Genomic DNA, 14,995 nt, shown 5'->3' with positions numbered 1-14,995 from the left:
TCTAAATTATATTTTAACTTTTGTATTTTCCCCCACTTATATTTATTTATTTGTATTTAATTTAAAATTTTCCTTTGTAATTTTTTTTAAAGTGTATTTATTTATTCATTTAATTTTAACTTCGACAGGTTTGTTCCCCCGCATTTTTCAACCTTGGGGTCGTGACCCTAGGTGTGCTTGCTTGGAGTTTAAATGGAATTGCCTGAAATGTCTAGTAATTGATAAATACTTTATTCTATACTTTCACTATGTCGAATATATATCTGGTTATTATAATAATAATAATAATAATAATAATAATAGTAATAATAATAATAATAATAATAATAATAATAATAATAATAATAATAATAATAATTAACAAGACAGAAATGTGTTTTTGTCAAGATTTGATTTTGTCATATAAAACACTTATATTAATAAATGAAGCTGAGTTATTAAATGTTCAATATTGAGCCTTTTGCACAGCTCTTTGTTCATTCTGTGAATAATGGGGACTTGGTTGGTTTGATGAGGTTTAGTTGGTTTAGTCCCTTTTTTGTGTGAATGTGAGTGTGAATGGGTGAATGAGCTGATATGTAAAGTGCTTTGAGAATTTCATTGTAGGGATAAAGCTCTATATAAATCAAGTACATTTACCATTTGAATAATATACACAAACACAATTGTTGTACATGCTGACACCAGTGCAGACAAAATAATTTAAAGTTAACATTGGAGCATGTTAATATTAATTGTTGCTATGTTGTGTCTATAATCTTTGTAACTATAAATATAGAACTATCTGACACCACTTTCAGGTGGTGCTTTTTATGTTTTACATATTTTACAAAGCTGTAACAATAACATTTATTTTATACAATACAATAATCATGTTATTGTATGGTCTGTGGTCTAGGTTAATGAACAGAATTTTTCATAATTAATGAGTAAATTGATTGATAACCTTATTTATTTAAACTACTGTGGTTTCTCCCAGTCTATGTTAAACTAAAACATTCCCTTTAATACAGTGTGACTATAGAAGGTGATTTTATGTCAGTCTAAAATAATACAGTGAGCAGGTTACACGTGTTCTATCATTTTCTGTCTTTATTTGCATGTTTGGTGTTGAAGTAATCCAAAAGTAATCAGTCACATTACTTTAATATAGTGATACTTAGAGTAAGTTACTGATTCTATTTTTTAACAGGTAACTTGTAATTGTACCAAATTACTTTGTAAAAGTAACCCTCCCATCACTGTGTATAAGTCCCACCCCTAAAAAATTAATCTAATTAACTTGGGGCTTTGTAATTAATAATCTAAATTAATCACATTTTAAGTGCATAACTATATTTGCCCTAAAAAGAAATACTTCTCAATCTAAATGGATTTTACTGAATGAATGAATCAAATAATAAATAGACAAAAATACAGTAAACTCAAACAATTTTAATGTCACAATTGTGGAAAAATGTAACAAATCTAAGTAAAAGTGCCATTTTAATTACATTATGTACTTTTCACAGCAGTGTTGGCTTGAAATGTGTTGCGCGTTCAGCCTCGTTGCTCATTCTCTCAATGAACCACACGTTTCTTGTTTGAGTGGTTTTTATTCTGAGCTTAGTTCTGGCATCCTCATCAGAACATAACTGCAACACAGTACCGGAAGTTTTCTCTCCCTCTCTCGCTCAAACGGAACCGGAAACACTCACAAACAAAAGGAAGTCAAAACAAACTCAGCAGGATCTAGAACCACGTTCCGTGCCTATCAAAATAAAGTCCAAAAAGAAACATTTAACATCACACAGACAAGACTGATTGAGAACATACTCCAACACTCCCCCTTGTTCTCATCATCCTTGCTTCACAGTATTTTAGTGTCCAAAAGAACCATTCTTTGAATTTAACAAACTTAGCTTTGGGTGCAGGTTTGGTAAGGATGTTGGCAACCATGTTTTCAGATGGACAGTACATCACATTGATATTCCCTTCTTTCAACGCATCACGTATGAAATGGTATTTTACATCAATATGTTTAGATCTTTGTCTGTTTACAGGATTTTTACACAATGCGATTGCTCCTTGATTATCACCATGGATTTTTGTACAGCTGTGCTTTTTGTTGTCAATGCCATTTAACAGTTGGGTTAGATACATGCTTTCTTGAGGAGTGGCTGTCAAAGCAATGTACTCAGCCTCACATGTCATTTAAAAGTTTGTACCAGTTTCTTCCTGATTGTTTCAACCCATACAGGGATTTCTTTAATTTGTACACATACTTCTCTCCTGTTCCTGTGTGTTCTTCATAGCCCTCTGGCTGTTCTATTTAAATTTCTTCATCAATTGGAGCATGCAAGAATGCTGTTTTGACATCCATCTGATGTACTTTAAGGTTGTTTTGAACTGCTAACTGCATTAACACTCTCACAGATGTGATGTTTGCTGTTGGTGCAAAGGTTTGGTGGTAATCTATACCTTCTGTTTGGCTGTAGCCCTTTGCTACATATCTAGCTTTGAAGATCTTTTCTTTCTCTTCATTTTCCTTGATGGTATAAACCCACTTTCTTCCCACTGTGTTTCTACCCATTGGTAAAATGCTCAGTTCAAATGTATCATTTTCTTAAAGTGAGTTTATTTCTTCTGTCATTGCTTGTTTCCATCTTTCTGACTGTGTTGACTTCTGAGCCTCACTGAATGTTTGAGGGATACCCCACACAGCCCTGTAACAAAAATCAGCAGTTATTTGAGTTACATCTTTGATTTTGGAATCTGGTACGTAATCCTCAAAGTATTTTGATGGTCTTTTCTCTCTTTTGGGATACCGGTCATTTTGTTTTGCTTTGTTTTCCTCATCTTCATTTTTATTTCCTATCATGTTATCAGAAAAATCCTCATTTTGTGTTTCATCAAGAGTGTTTTCCTCTTTTTCGCCTGCATTGATGTTTTCAGTGATGCCTTGGATTAACAGAGTCTCAACGTGTCTTTTGTCTGTCTGTTTTTCCTGGGTTTCTAATTCCCACTCATTTGTCTGTGTTTGTTGATTAACACCATTTTCTTTAATGAACTTGACTAGTCTGTGTCTGGACACTTTTCCTGTCTGTGGGTGATACATTAAGTAGGCTGGGCTGTTTTTGCTGTATCCTACAAACACTCCTTTTTCCCCTTTTGGGTCTAATTTCTTGTGATTATCATTGTATGAGTAACAGTTTGATCCAAAAATCCACATTTTAGACAGATTAGGTTTTCTTCCAGTCATCATGTAATATGGGGTGCTTTTAGTTCGGTTATTGTATCAACTGTTACAAATGTGGGCAGCGCACTGTACGGCGTATGGCCATAGTTCTTTTGGCAAGCCCTTTTCTCACAACATGCATCTTCCCATTCCCATTAAACAGGTGGGCGGAGCCAGGTAGAAACCCAGGGTTTCTTTGATAAAACCTGCCAGTGACCAGGTTTAGTTCACAGACAATGTTGCCATGGTAACATACTCAAAGAAGAACATACCTCGCATTTAGGAATGGGATACTCAGTGTGTCCCTCATTTGAGCCCCAACATACTCAGAGTTTGAACATAACCCGTTTTATGGAATACGACTCAGGTGTTGGTTTCCCATCTTTTAAAAGCTGTCGTTTTTCCTCAAAAGAAAGTTTCTCTATTGTCTCTATCACTGTCACCCTGCCGCTAGTGTTATATTCTGCCCACTAGCTAGAGAACGGAGCAGCAGCAGCCAAGCTGTATCAATTCACTAATGCACTCTGAACATATGTATAGCATTTAGCATAGCACGGTTAGGTCCAAAGGCAGTGTAGAAAGCTGCCTGTTTACGTAAATGGTTGTCTTCTTGGGGAAATGACTGCACATGAGCAAACACATAAAAACACGCTATGGGGCCAGAGGCAGAGCAGCAATGTGCTTTTGGCAGAGGGCGTGGCCTCCTCCTGCATTACAGCAGAGTGAGACTGTGCCGTACCAGGAAATAGTGATGTTTAGTCATTTTGGCTATGGAAAGCAAAAAATGCTGACACTTTCAAACTTATAGGTACTCAGAAATGGAAAAATAAATAATTTATAATTATATTATAATTTTTTAAAAAAAAATCAAAACATCAATTCACTCTTGGGTAGGTACTGGAGGGTAGCACTTGAAGTCTTATACATAATTCTGACGTTACACTGTCAATGTCTGTCATTAGCATGAATAAGGTGTCATGAAGGCTGTCATTAAGTGTAGTTTGCTAAATTATGACACCTTTAGAGCTATGTTGGCACTTATCCTGCAACCTTCTGCCAGAAATATTTATATTTTACTAAAACATGATTTGTTTTTGTCTTTAAACCAAAAAAGAAGAGTTTTAAAGAGACTGGATGGTTATAACTTACAACACATCCATTCATTTTCTGACCCGCTAACTTACAGCACAGTGCAGATAAAATAATACAGAATAAATTAGTTAATAAGTTCTCTGGATGACGACAACATTTTAACAGCAGGCAGAGATCATTCACATTGTACTGTGATTTTGTTTCGTTTTTTAGGATTTAAATGAAACATGATGCTGGAGTTTCCGTTAGGGATGCACTGAAATGAATTTTTTTGGCTGAAACCGAAACAAGGAAATAAATTATTAGGCAAATTATTCATCCTATTGCATTTTTGGCTCTGAATGTGTACTAATCACTTTAATTAAAACATTGCAATTGTATACTATAATATTAATGCTTCAAAAAGTAAATCAATTAAAAACATGAAAATATTATTTTTAGCACTGACATTCCAAAAATGCTAAATATAAAATAAAAAGTTAAACCTGACCCCACTCTTACAATAAATAATGTTGTACAGGCCTAGAACTGACTGAGCTGCTGAAAGAGAGTCAAATTAAACATGACAGACAATCGGCTTCATGTTGATAGTATTTTTGTATAATTTAATACATATATGATGTTTAATGAACCAACATAACATTTGTGTTCATGTTTATTATTTAAATGGTAAATGTACTTGATTTATATAGAGCTTCATCCCTACAATGAAATTCTCAAAGCACTTGACATATCAGCTCATTCACCCATTCACCTCTTTTAACTCTAAAGAGACTTCAGATTGGTCAGAATGCTGCTGCCAGACTTTTGACCGTAGCACCCAGAACAGCCCACAGTACCCCCATTCTTTCCGGTCTTCATTGGCTTCCAGTCAATATTTGTATTGAGTTAAAAATTTTAGTCCTGACTTTCCGAACAATGCATGGTCATCACCTCAATACTAATATCACTGACTTGTTGTGCCCCCTTCGGTCCACAGGCCAGGGTCTCCTTATGATCCCAAAGACTCATTTTAAAAGCTGGGGAGACCTGGCGTTCCAGGCGGTAGCACCAAGACTCTGGAATAGCAAACACCAGTCCCTCCGTGAGCTTGACTGTGTGGACTCTTTTAAAAAGCATTTGAAAACTGTGCTTTTCTGAAAGGCTTTTGGTTAAATTGCTTTTACCTTTTATTTTATTTTTTATGATGTTCCTCCTGTTGTTTTAAATTATCTTGTGTTTTATTATCCTTTTCGGATGTTGCTGTTGTTTTAGTTTCACCTTTGTTTGTACAGCACTTTGTGATTTTATCCGTGAAAAGTGCTACATAAATAAAATTTACTTACTTACATTTTTTTTTTTTGCACTACAAGGAAATCTTGTTTTATTAATTTGTCCTATAGATTATTATTCTATCACCAACCACAAATCTTGTGATTTTCTTTATTTGTAAAACCAAAATACTGCTGTGCACTTTATTTTTGGCAAAGAGCTCCAAACAGGTCAAGTTTAGTTTGTTTTTAAAATGTGAAAAATGAAAGACTAAAAGAACTGATAGAAATGTGTATTTTGAACAGCAGTGCTCTAAAATTTTTATTTATATTTCAGATAACTACCTCATGTACAGTTATAACAACAAGTTTGTATTGTTTCATGGCTTTTGCTCAATGTTTTACAATAAAATAAGAAGGAATATTAAAGGTGTATGCTGTCAGTTGTTAAAGAATAATTGGGATTGACTTACCAACCTGATATACGAAACGACTCCACGAATTGCACTTTTTTGCTGCCATCCTCACAAGATCGCCAACAAAAATCAATGGTGGCCAAAAGCTTCCTCTGTGTGTGAGTTGATGACTGTACGTTGTGATGATTCTCTGAACCAATCAGTGTCTGCTTTGTGCCTACGTCACATTTTCAGACCAGGGCTACATTTCCAGGGTTTAACAAACACAACGATTGATTGATTCTCTAAGTGGTTTATTTGGTCAGTGAAAGGTTTGTTGACGCCTCCTTTGGACTCAGGTTTCTGTTGGTTTGCTGAACATTGGGCTGTTTCTCCAGGATCAGATGAACCAGTATGATGTGCTTCATGGGTGTTAGAGGGTGATTCTGAAACGTAATCAGACTGGCTTTTGTTGAACTCTCACCTAAAACTACACCAACAACGGACATGCATCTCAGACTCCATTGCCATCTCATTGATCCAGAAAAAGATGGTTATTTTCTCAACCTTCCTCACAGGGAATAGCTTGAAATGTGAGGAGAAGGTGTTTCTAAAAGCCACTCACAGTATTCTACAGATAAAACTTTAAATGTTGAAAACTGAATGTTAAAAATTCACTTTGAATGGAATCAGACTAGGATGGGTGTTTGTCCCCCACAATGCAACGCTAGCCTCGAAGTGGTGGCTTTTTTTTGTCTATTTGTTTTTACAAAATACAGAAAACTATGTGCCATAAAAATAGCCTAGACACGTGTGTGTGTGTGTGTGTGTGCTTCAGATGTTTGTGATATGTGTGGATGAGTACAAGAGCTTTACGTTTGAACTTTACTATAATTGTGGTCTTCTGAAATACAAAGTATCAAACCATTCATTGTACAAGCTGAACAATGATTGTTTCTAAATAAAGCAATGCAATGTGCTGAGTCATCTCTGCCTCCATGACAAGTGTATTTTTCTCATTGATTCATCAAATCCATTTGATCGTGTCCTATTTTTAATGAATAATCACCAGGCTTCTGCAGACATTTACACAACAACAAATTACATTTCTCAGTTCACTGGACAATGTGAAAAGCATTTGACTTGCTGAGAATCCACAAAGATGCAAAAAGCCACAAAAAAAGTCCAAATCACACATGGCCCTTAGGGGAAAGGATTGTTACTACGGTAACTTCCATTTACCATCCGGATAAATAGATTATTTTGTTTAGCTGAAAATGTTGCAGGATCTGGGTGTCATCACTATTAAAATGTATCTTTTTATGTCATTTATCTGTATGGGGTTTGCACATAATTAAACCATTGATATGTTTTTTTATTTTATTTTAAAGTTGAATAAATGTAAAGTCATTTCAGAATCTCCTAAAATATTCTCTCATGTTTACACAACTGTTTGATATTGTTTTAGTTCAGTCTCACTCAGAGTTAGTAATGCTTTGCACACCTAACTACACAAACAAACATGTGCATTCGTTTGTAAACCATTTCATGTGTGCAGATGTCCACGTCAGACCTACTGGGAGAACACTGGGAACCCTTAGATTGTAAAGGATCATTATAGGAAAAATGAACTCTGACAAAGCTCTGGTGTAAAATAATATTAATAACTGGCTCAAGTTAAGTATTAAATAAATAAATACTTTGTAAATTATTTTTTAAAAATCTAGGTAAATAGTCATATATCAACATATCTCCATAAAACCAGGTTTGTAATGTTTGCATTGTTTAAATTTCATATTATATAAATAATCTCCATGTGAACTGATGAATAAACATCCCAGTGATTAAGATGATCTCAGGTTCTAATGGAAAACACACAAAGCATTTCACCAAGTTTGATTTCTGATGATATTATTTTTTATTTATTTATAGTTGAAATGAAAGCAGTCAGAGTAAACACTACTACTACTACTACTGTCTCATTCTGTGCTGTGGTGATGAACATCTGGAACAGTCTGATTCTCCTCTGAAGTGAATCTGTAATCACACACAAGACGTTTTACAGGCACTGGTACAGTAGTTAACATCTATTTTTATATTAAATGTGTGTTCAAACGAGAGGCTTTGCTTACATTGTTTTTGGTTGATTGATAGAAGTCTTTCTTCATCTCCGTCTTGTGCTGATGTTTGTGTGCTCCTGTCCTTCATCTTTCTTCTCCTCCATCAGTGGATTCTGGTGGTCAAGTCCAACAGGTGTTAGTAAAACGTGACTTCTATTTATACATTAAACATGTGATCAGTGTCTTTCTGTGTAAATGAGAGGTTTTACTTACATTGTTTTGGTTAATAACAGTATTTCTTCTCCTCCATTGGTAGATGCTGGCACTCCCGTCCTCCATCTTTCTTCTCCTCCTCCATCAGTGGATGTTGGCGTTCCTCTCCAACATTTTACAGGTGTTAGTAAAACGTGACGTCTATTTATACATTAAACATGTGAGTGTCTCTCTGTGTAAATGAGAAGTTTTACTTACATTGTTTTGGTTAATAGTCTTTCTTTCCTCTGCTGATATCTCCTCCTGGGGCTGATTGTGGGACACTTTTAGATGCTGGTGCTCCCGCAATTTTCTCCTCCTCCTCCTCCATTGGTAGATGATGGTACTCTTCCATCTTCCTTGTTCTCCATCAGTGGATTCTGGTGTTCAAGTCCAACATTAAACAAGCATTATTAGAAAGTCATTTTTTACAATAAACGTGTCCAGTGTCTTTCTGTGTAAATGAGAAGTTTTACTTACATTGTTTTGGTTAATAACAGTATTTCTTCTCCTCCATTGGTAGATGCTGGCACTCCCGTCCTCCATCTTTCTTCTCCTCCTTCATCAGTGGATGTTGGCATTCCTCTCCAACATTTCACAGGAGTTAGTAAAACGTGACGTCTATTTATACATTAAACATGTGATCAGTGTCTTTTTGTGTAAATGAGAAGTTTTACTTACATTGTTTTGGTTAATATTGTTTCTTTCCTCTGCTGGCGTCTCCTCCTGGGGCTGATTGTGGAACACTGTGGTGGACAATTTACAGGTTTTAGTGTAAAGGAACATCTGTTTCTCTTTTTTTTTTACCAATGACAGCATTTTTACAATAAAAAAATGTTCAGAATCTTTCTGTGTAAACAAGAGGTTTTACTTACATGGTTTTGATTGATAGAAGTCGTCCTTCGTCTTCATCCTCTGCTGATGTCTCTTGTGTCTCAAACATGCTGGGAATAAAAACGTAATCTCTAAACTCCTAACAACCTAACTATACCTAAACATACTTCCCTGTTTACGAGAGTGACGGGAGAATTACGCCCACTGTGGCCCGTCATAAAGAAACAAAAAATAAAATCTACAATCTAAGAAGGTCCAGGTGCCAGATGTTGCCCGGGACATCAGAAGCCCTGCAAAACACAAAGGCCAGCTGTGATCAATCACCTAAATAAACTATTTACAAAAGGGTGATATTATATACACAAGCCATGGCGTGAATGTAACCAAAGGCTAAACTAAACCAGCCAGACGCAAGGACTAGCTGTGAAAGACGTGTTTAAACAAAGAACTCATCTAGAAAAACAAGAAACAGAAGACTCTAAGATGAGTCAGAATTGTCACCTCACCAAGGCCTCTTGGTCCCAGACTCAGACCGACAGTCAGAGCCGAACGATGGAGGTTTCTCAGAACTTACCTGTGGCCCAGCCTGGGTCCAAACCCAGAGGGTCAGCCCAGCGAGGGTCGGTCCAGCCTGGATCCAAGCCTAGATCCGAGCCCGGAGGGTCGGACCAGCGAGGGTCTGTCCAGGGTGGAAACAAAACCGGAGGGTCGGCCCGGCCTGCGACCGAACCCTCGGGCTCGTCCCAGCCTGCGACCAGACCCTCGGGCTCGGCCTGGCCTGCGACCAGACCCTCGGGCTCGGCCCAGCTTGCCACCGAACCCTCGGGCTCGGCCCAGCCAGAGACCCGACCCTCGGGCTCGGCCCAGCCTGCGACCGGACCCTCGAGCTCGGCCCAGCCAGAGACTCAACCCTCGGGTTCGGCCCAGCCTGCGACCCAACCCTCGGGTTCGGCCCAGCCAGCGACCCAACCCTCGGGTTCGGCCCAGCCAGCGACCCATCCCTCGGGCTTGGCCCAGCCAGTGACCAGACCCTCAGGTTCGGCCCAGCCTGCGACCCACACCTCGGGTTCGGCCCAGCCAGCGACCCATCCCTCGGGCTCGGCCCAGCCTGCGACCCAACCCTCGGGCTGGGCCCAGCCTGCGACCCAACCCTCGGGTTCGGCCCAGCCTGCGACCCAACCCTCAGGCTGACCCATACCTGAAATAAACAACAAAAAAAATGTTTAACGAACAGTGATATTTAAACATATTTATTTCATTACATTGTAAATATGAAGTTTTTGAAGCTCTTTTTTAACTGAAACATGTTTGTACCTTCCTTTAGTTGTACATTTAAACTGTTATTAGGTCTCACATAGAAAAACACCAAATATTTTTGTTATATATATATATATATATATATATATACATATACATATACACAGTATATATTATATACTATTGTTCAATTGCTTTGTATTTGGTATATTGTTGTATTATTATTATCTTATATTTTATACTATTATTTTTCTTTATTTGTTTTTCAAGGGCTAAATGGGCAACTTGGGATGATATTTTGTGATGTACATGCTATGCACTTATATACATACTGTATATATATTACATTTATGATGTCCTAGTGCAATGAAGATTGCCACTGTAATTCATTAGTTTAGATTACAAGAAGGAGCAGGAGTTTATAAGTTACACTTCTGTATTTGATGTTTTATGTTCAAATTTATGCTCTTTTAACCTGAAATTTAAATTATTTTGTTTGCATATTCAAAAATAAACAATTCAATTCAATTTAATTCCCCTCATAAAGTTTAGTTTATCCTTCCTTCAGGAAGGCTAATGATGGTCACAATAAAGCAAAAATAATAAATGTATTTGTTTATTTCTTGGAAGATTAAAACATTCATAGCTGTGTAAAAAGATTGCACTATGACAACATATACAGATAAAACATAAACAAACATTTAATTTGTGCAGTGATGGATGTTTACCACTGCTATTTTTTTTTTAAAGGAATTTATTTATTGATTTATTGATTATTTATTTTCTATTTTGATATGGACAGCACAATGACATTGGACAATTTTTAATTGTTTTAACGTGTGATAACACTTGTCCACAGGAAGATTTTGAAAAACAAATTAAATAAGAGGGGGAAAAGTAAGACATTTAATTTAAATAAGGAGACATTTTAAGAAATTAATTAATGTAGGAAATAAAGTATGTATCTATGTAAAAAAATGAAGTAAATATTCAAGCACAAACAATGCAAACAGTATCCATGGTAACTACATTTCACCCACCTCATTGGCTGCTTCAAAAACAAACCAAAACAAATAGTTCAGTATCAATTTTATCTAGAAAAATATGAAGTGAAACTAGACTTTAAATTATTTATTAACTAAAGTACAAATTTACATTAAAGCTACCTCAGTCAGTACAGGACTTAAATAAATCTACTTTTTGTTTTTTTTAAAAAAATAATAATAATTACACCTCAGCAAAACAGTTGAAACAGCCCTAACGCTCACTAAAAGCGTCACATCAGAGTAAAATTATTACAAAAGTCAAAGTAACACATGACAAATTAGCATTTCTTGATTTTCGTTATATTAAAACCATTTTCTGTCGGCCTATAATATAAAATATAAACGTCTCAGGCCCAGAACCTGATTTAGACAGACCTATAGATTATAAATCATAATATATGTTTAACTTTTCAGTGCTAAAATGATGAAATAAGGCCTATCAGGTGAGAATAATTAAAACGTTTCTTACCGTGAGCCATGCGCAGGGCCATGGTTGACTTTTCTGGTCTCGTCGTCTTATAAGTCTTTTTCTGAAGTTCTGGTCCTGGTCTGAAGTTCTTCTTCTGGTCGTGTAGAGGTCTTCTGATGACTTTTATCAGTGTTTTGTAAAGTTTTTCTCTCCTTTCTCAGCTCACAGATGCTAACAGATGCTAACAGCTCTCCTCTCAACGTCTCTCGCTGCTCGCTAAGAACGTTAAAGTTCAGCAGGTGAATTTAAATGTCGCATCCAACTCGTTTCTATGGCGACGACGTCACGCAACTTTACGTAAAAACTTTAAAAAATTTTTTTTCAAGATACACTGTCTATTTTTGTTTTTATTTGTGAGCAATACATAAATAATGGTTATCTTAACGTTTTATATGAACTATAAAAATAAAATATTTTACGTAAGGTGAAACGTTCAGTTTTACGACGCACGTGACCACTTTTCACGTTCCGTCTGTTGCGTAAAATTCATAGCAATCCCCCGGTTTCCCACGGACTCTGAACGCACCACTGAGATCACGTTAGGCCCGTGTTTTTCTATTGAGGACCAAACCTGCCAAAATTAAAAATAAATGAATAAAAGAACAAAAGTAAAAATAAAAACAAAGCAAAAAATTAAATGTTTTATATGTATAAAATAAATGATTAAATGAATACAAGTTAGACAAAGATTATATTTGTGTTTTTTTATTTTTATTTCCACTTATATTTATCAATCTATTTAATAAAAAATTTTGACAATATTTTTTGCATGCATTTATTCAATGATGTGTTTATATTCTAAATTATATTTTAACTTTTGTATTTTCCCCCACTTATATTTATTTATTTGTATTTAATTTAAAATTTTCCTTTGTAATTTTTTTTAAAGTGTATTTATTTATTCATTTAATTTTAACTTCGACAGGTTTGTTCCCCCGCATTTTTCAACCTTGGGGTCGTGACCCTAGGTGTGCTTGCTTGGAGTTTAAATGGAATTGCCTGAAATGTCTAGTAATTGATAAATAAATAAATAAATAAATAAATGATTAAATAAAACAAAAATAAATCATTAAAAAAAATATTTACAAATTAAAATATTATACAACTTTATTCTATACTTTCACTATGTCGAATATATATCTGGTTATAATAATAATAATAATAATAATAATAATAATAATAATAATAATAATTAACAAGACAAAAATGTGTTTTTTTCAAGATTTGATTTTGTCATATAAAACACTTATATTAATAAATGAAGCTGAGTTATTAAATGTTCAATATTGAGCCTTTTGCACAGCTCTTTGTTCATTCTGTGAATAATGGGGACTTGGTTGGTTTGATGAGGTTTAGTTGGTTTAGTCCCTTTTTTGTGTGAATGTGAGTGTGAATGGGTGAATGAGCTGATATGTAAAGTGCATTGAGAATTTCATTGTAGGGATAAAGCTCTATATAAATCAAGTATATTTACCATTTGAATAATATACACAAACACAATTGTTGTACATGCTGACACCAGTGTAGACAAAATAATTTAAAGTTAACATTGGAGCATGTTAATATTAATTGTTGCTATGTTGTGTCTATAATCTTTGTAACTATAAATATAGAACTATCTGACACCACTTTCAGGTGGTGCTTTTTTTGTTTTATATATATATTACAAAGCTGTAACAATAACATTTATTTTATACAATACAATAATCATGTTATTGGATGGTCTGTGGTCTAGGTTAATGATTAAAAAGAATTTTTCATAATTAATGAGTAAATTGATTGATAACCTTATTTATTTAAACTACTGTGGTTTCTCCCAGTCTATGTTAAACTAAAACATTCCCTTTAATACAGTGTGACTATAGAAGGTGATTTTATGTCAGTCTAAAATAATACAGTGAGCAGGTTACACGTGTTCTATCATTTTCTGTCTTTATTTGCATGTTTGGTGTTGAAGTAATCCAAAAGTAATCAGTCACATTACTTTAATATAGTGATACTTAGAGTAAGTTACTGATTCTATTTTTTAACAGGTAACTTGTAATTGTACCAAATTACTTTGTAAAAGTAACCCTCCCATCACTGTGTATAAGTCCCACCCCTAAAAAATTAATCTAATTAACTTGGGGCTTTGTAATTAATAATCTAAATTAATCACATTTTAAGTGCATAACTATATTTGCCCTAAAAAGAAACACTTCTCAATCTAAATGGATTTTACTGAATGAATGAATCAAATAATAAACAGACAAAAATACAGTAAACTCAAACAATTTTAATGTCACAATTGTGGAAAAATGTAACAAATCTAAATAAAAGTGCCATTTTAATTACATTATGTACTTTTCACAGCAGTGTTGGCTTGAAATGTGTTGCGCGTTCAGCCTCGTTGCTCATTCTCTCAATGAACCACACGTTTCTTGTTTGAGTGGTTTTTATTCTGAGCTTAGTTCTGGCATCCTCATCAGAACATAACTGCAACACAGTACCGGAAGTTTTCTCTCCCTCTCTCGCTCAAACGGAACCGGAAACACTCACAAACAAAAGGAAGTAAAAACACACTCAGCAGGATCTAGAACCACGTTCCGTGCCTATCAAAATAAAGTGCAAAAAGAAACATTTAACATCACACAGACAAGACTGATTGAGAACATACTCCAACACTCCCCCTTGTTCTCATCATCCTTGCTTCACAGTATTTTAGTGTCCAAAAGAACCATTCTTTGAATTTAACAAACTTAGCTTTGGGTGCAGGTTTGGTAAGGATGTTGGCAACCATGTTTTCAGATGGACAGTACATCACATTGATTTTCCCTTCTTTCAACGCATCACGTATGAAATGGTATTTTACATCAATATGTTTAGATCTTTGTCTGTTTACAGGATTTTTACACAATGCGATTGCTCCTTGATTATCACCATGGATTTTTGTACAGCTGTGCTTTTTGTTGTCAATGCCATTTAACAGTTGGGTTAGATACATGCTTTCTTGAGGAGTGGCTGTCAAAGCAATGTACTCAGCCTCACATGTGGAAAGAGCAACAGTTTGCTGTTTCCTGGATTTCCAAGAAATAGCTGGACCTTGTGATGTTAGGCTAAAACAATAACCTGTGGTGCTGCGTC

At 35.3% G+C, this 14,995-nt stretch overlaps 1 protein-coding gene and 1 gene segment (V, D, J or C); both read right to left on the bottom strand.

The window, feature by feature from the left end:
* LOC114456123 (T-cell receptor beta-2 chain C region-like) overlaps positions 1–14,995 on the bottom strand; it is a 297,915-nt gene that overhangs the window by 264,635 nt on the left and 18,285 nt on the right.
* LOC114456129 (ATP-dependent RNA helicase glh-2-like) lies at positions 7,853–12,075 on the bottom strand. 5 transcript variants are annotated; one of them, XM_028437688.1, is made up of 5 exons: positions 11,873–12,075; positions 9,142–9,210; positions 8,948–9,012; positions 8,087–8,187; positions 7,853–7,991 (listed from the first exon to the last, which is right to left on the bottom strand). In XM_028437688.1, the coding sequence occupies exons 1-4, from the start codon at positions 11,892–11,894 to the stop codon at positions 8,119–8,121; spliced, it is 225 nt and encodes a 74-aa protein (XP_028293489.1). In that variant the 5' UTR covers positions 11,895–12,075; the 3' UTR covers positions 7,853–7,991; positions 8,087–8,118. The 5 variants fall into 5 exon arrangements, 3 of the variants coding, with proteins under 3 accessions (XP_028293489.1, XP_028293487.1, XP_028293486.1); XM_028437686.1 differs by lacking the exons at positions 7,853–7,991; positions 8,087–8,187 and adding an exon at positions 8,503–8,646; XR_003672797.1 differs by lacking the exons at positions 8,948–9,012; positions 9,142–9,210; positions 11,873–12,075 and adding an exon at positions 8,747–8,937.

The sequence above is a fragment of the Gouania willdenowi genome, chromosome 22, assembly GCF_900634775.1.
Source record: "Gouania willdenowi chromosome 22, fGouWil2.1, whole genome shotgun sequence".
Lineage (NCBI taxonomy): Eukaryota > Metazoa > Chordata > Actinopteri > Blenniiformes > Gobiesocidae > Gouania > Gouania willdenowi.
The sequence above is the reverse complement of the archived record's forward strand: the minus strand, read 5'-3'. Positions and strand labels throughout refer to the sequence as shown.

Coding starts and splice junctions, on each gene's coding strand:
- LOC114456129 (XM_028437685.1), bottom strand. CDS start 10,099: ATGGGTCGCTGGCTGGGCCGAACCCGAGGGTTGGGTCGCTGGCTGGGC.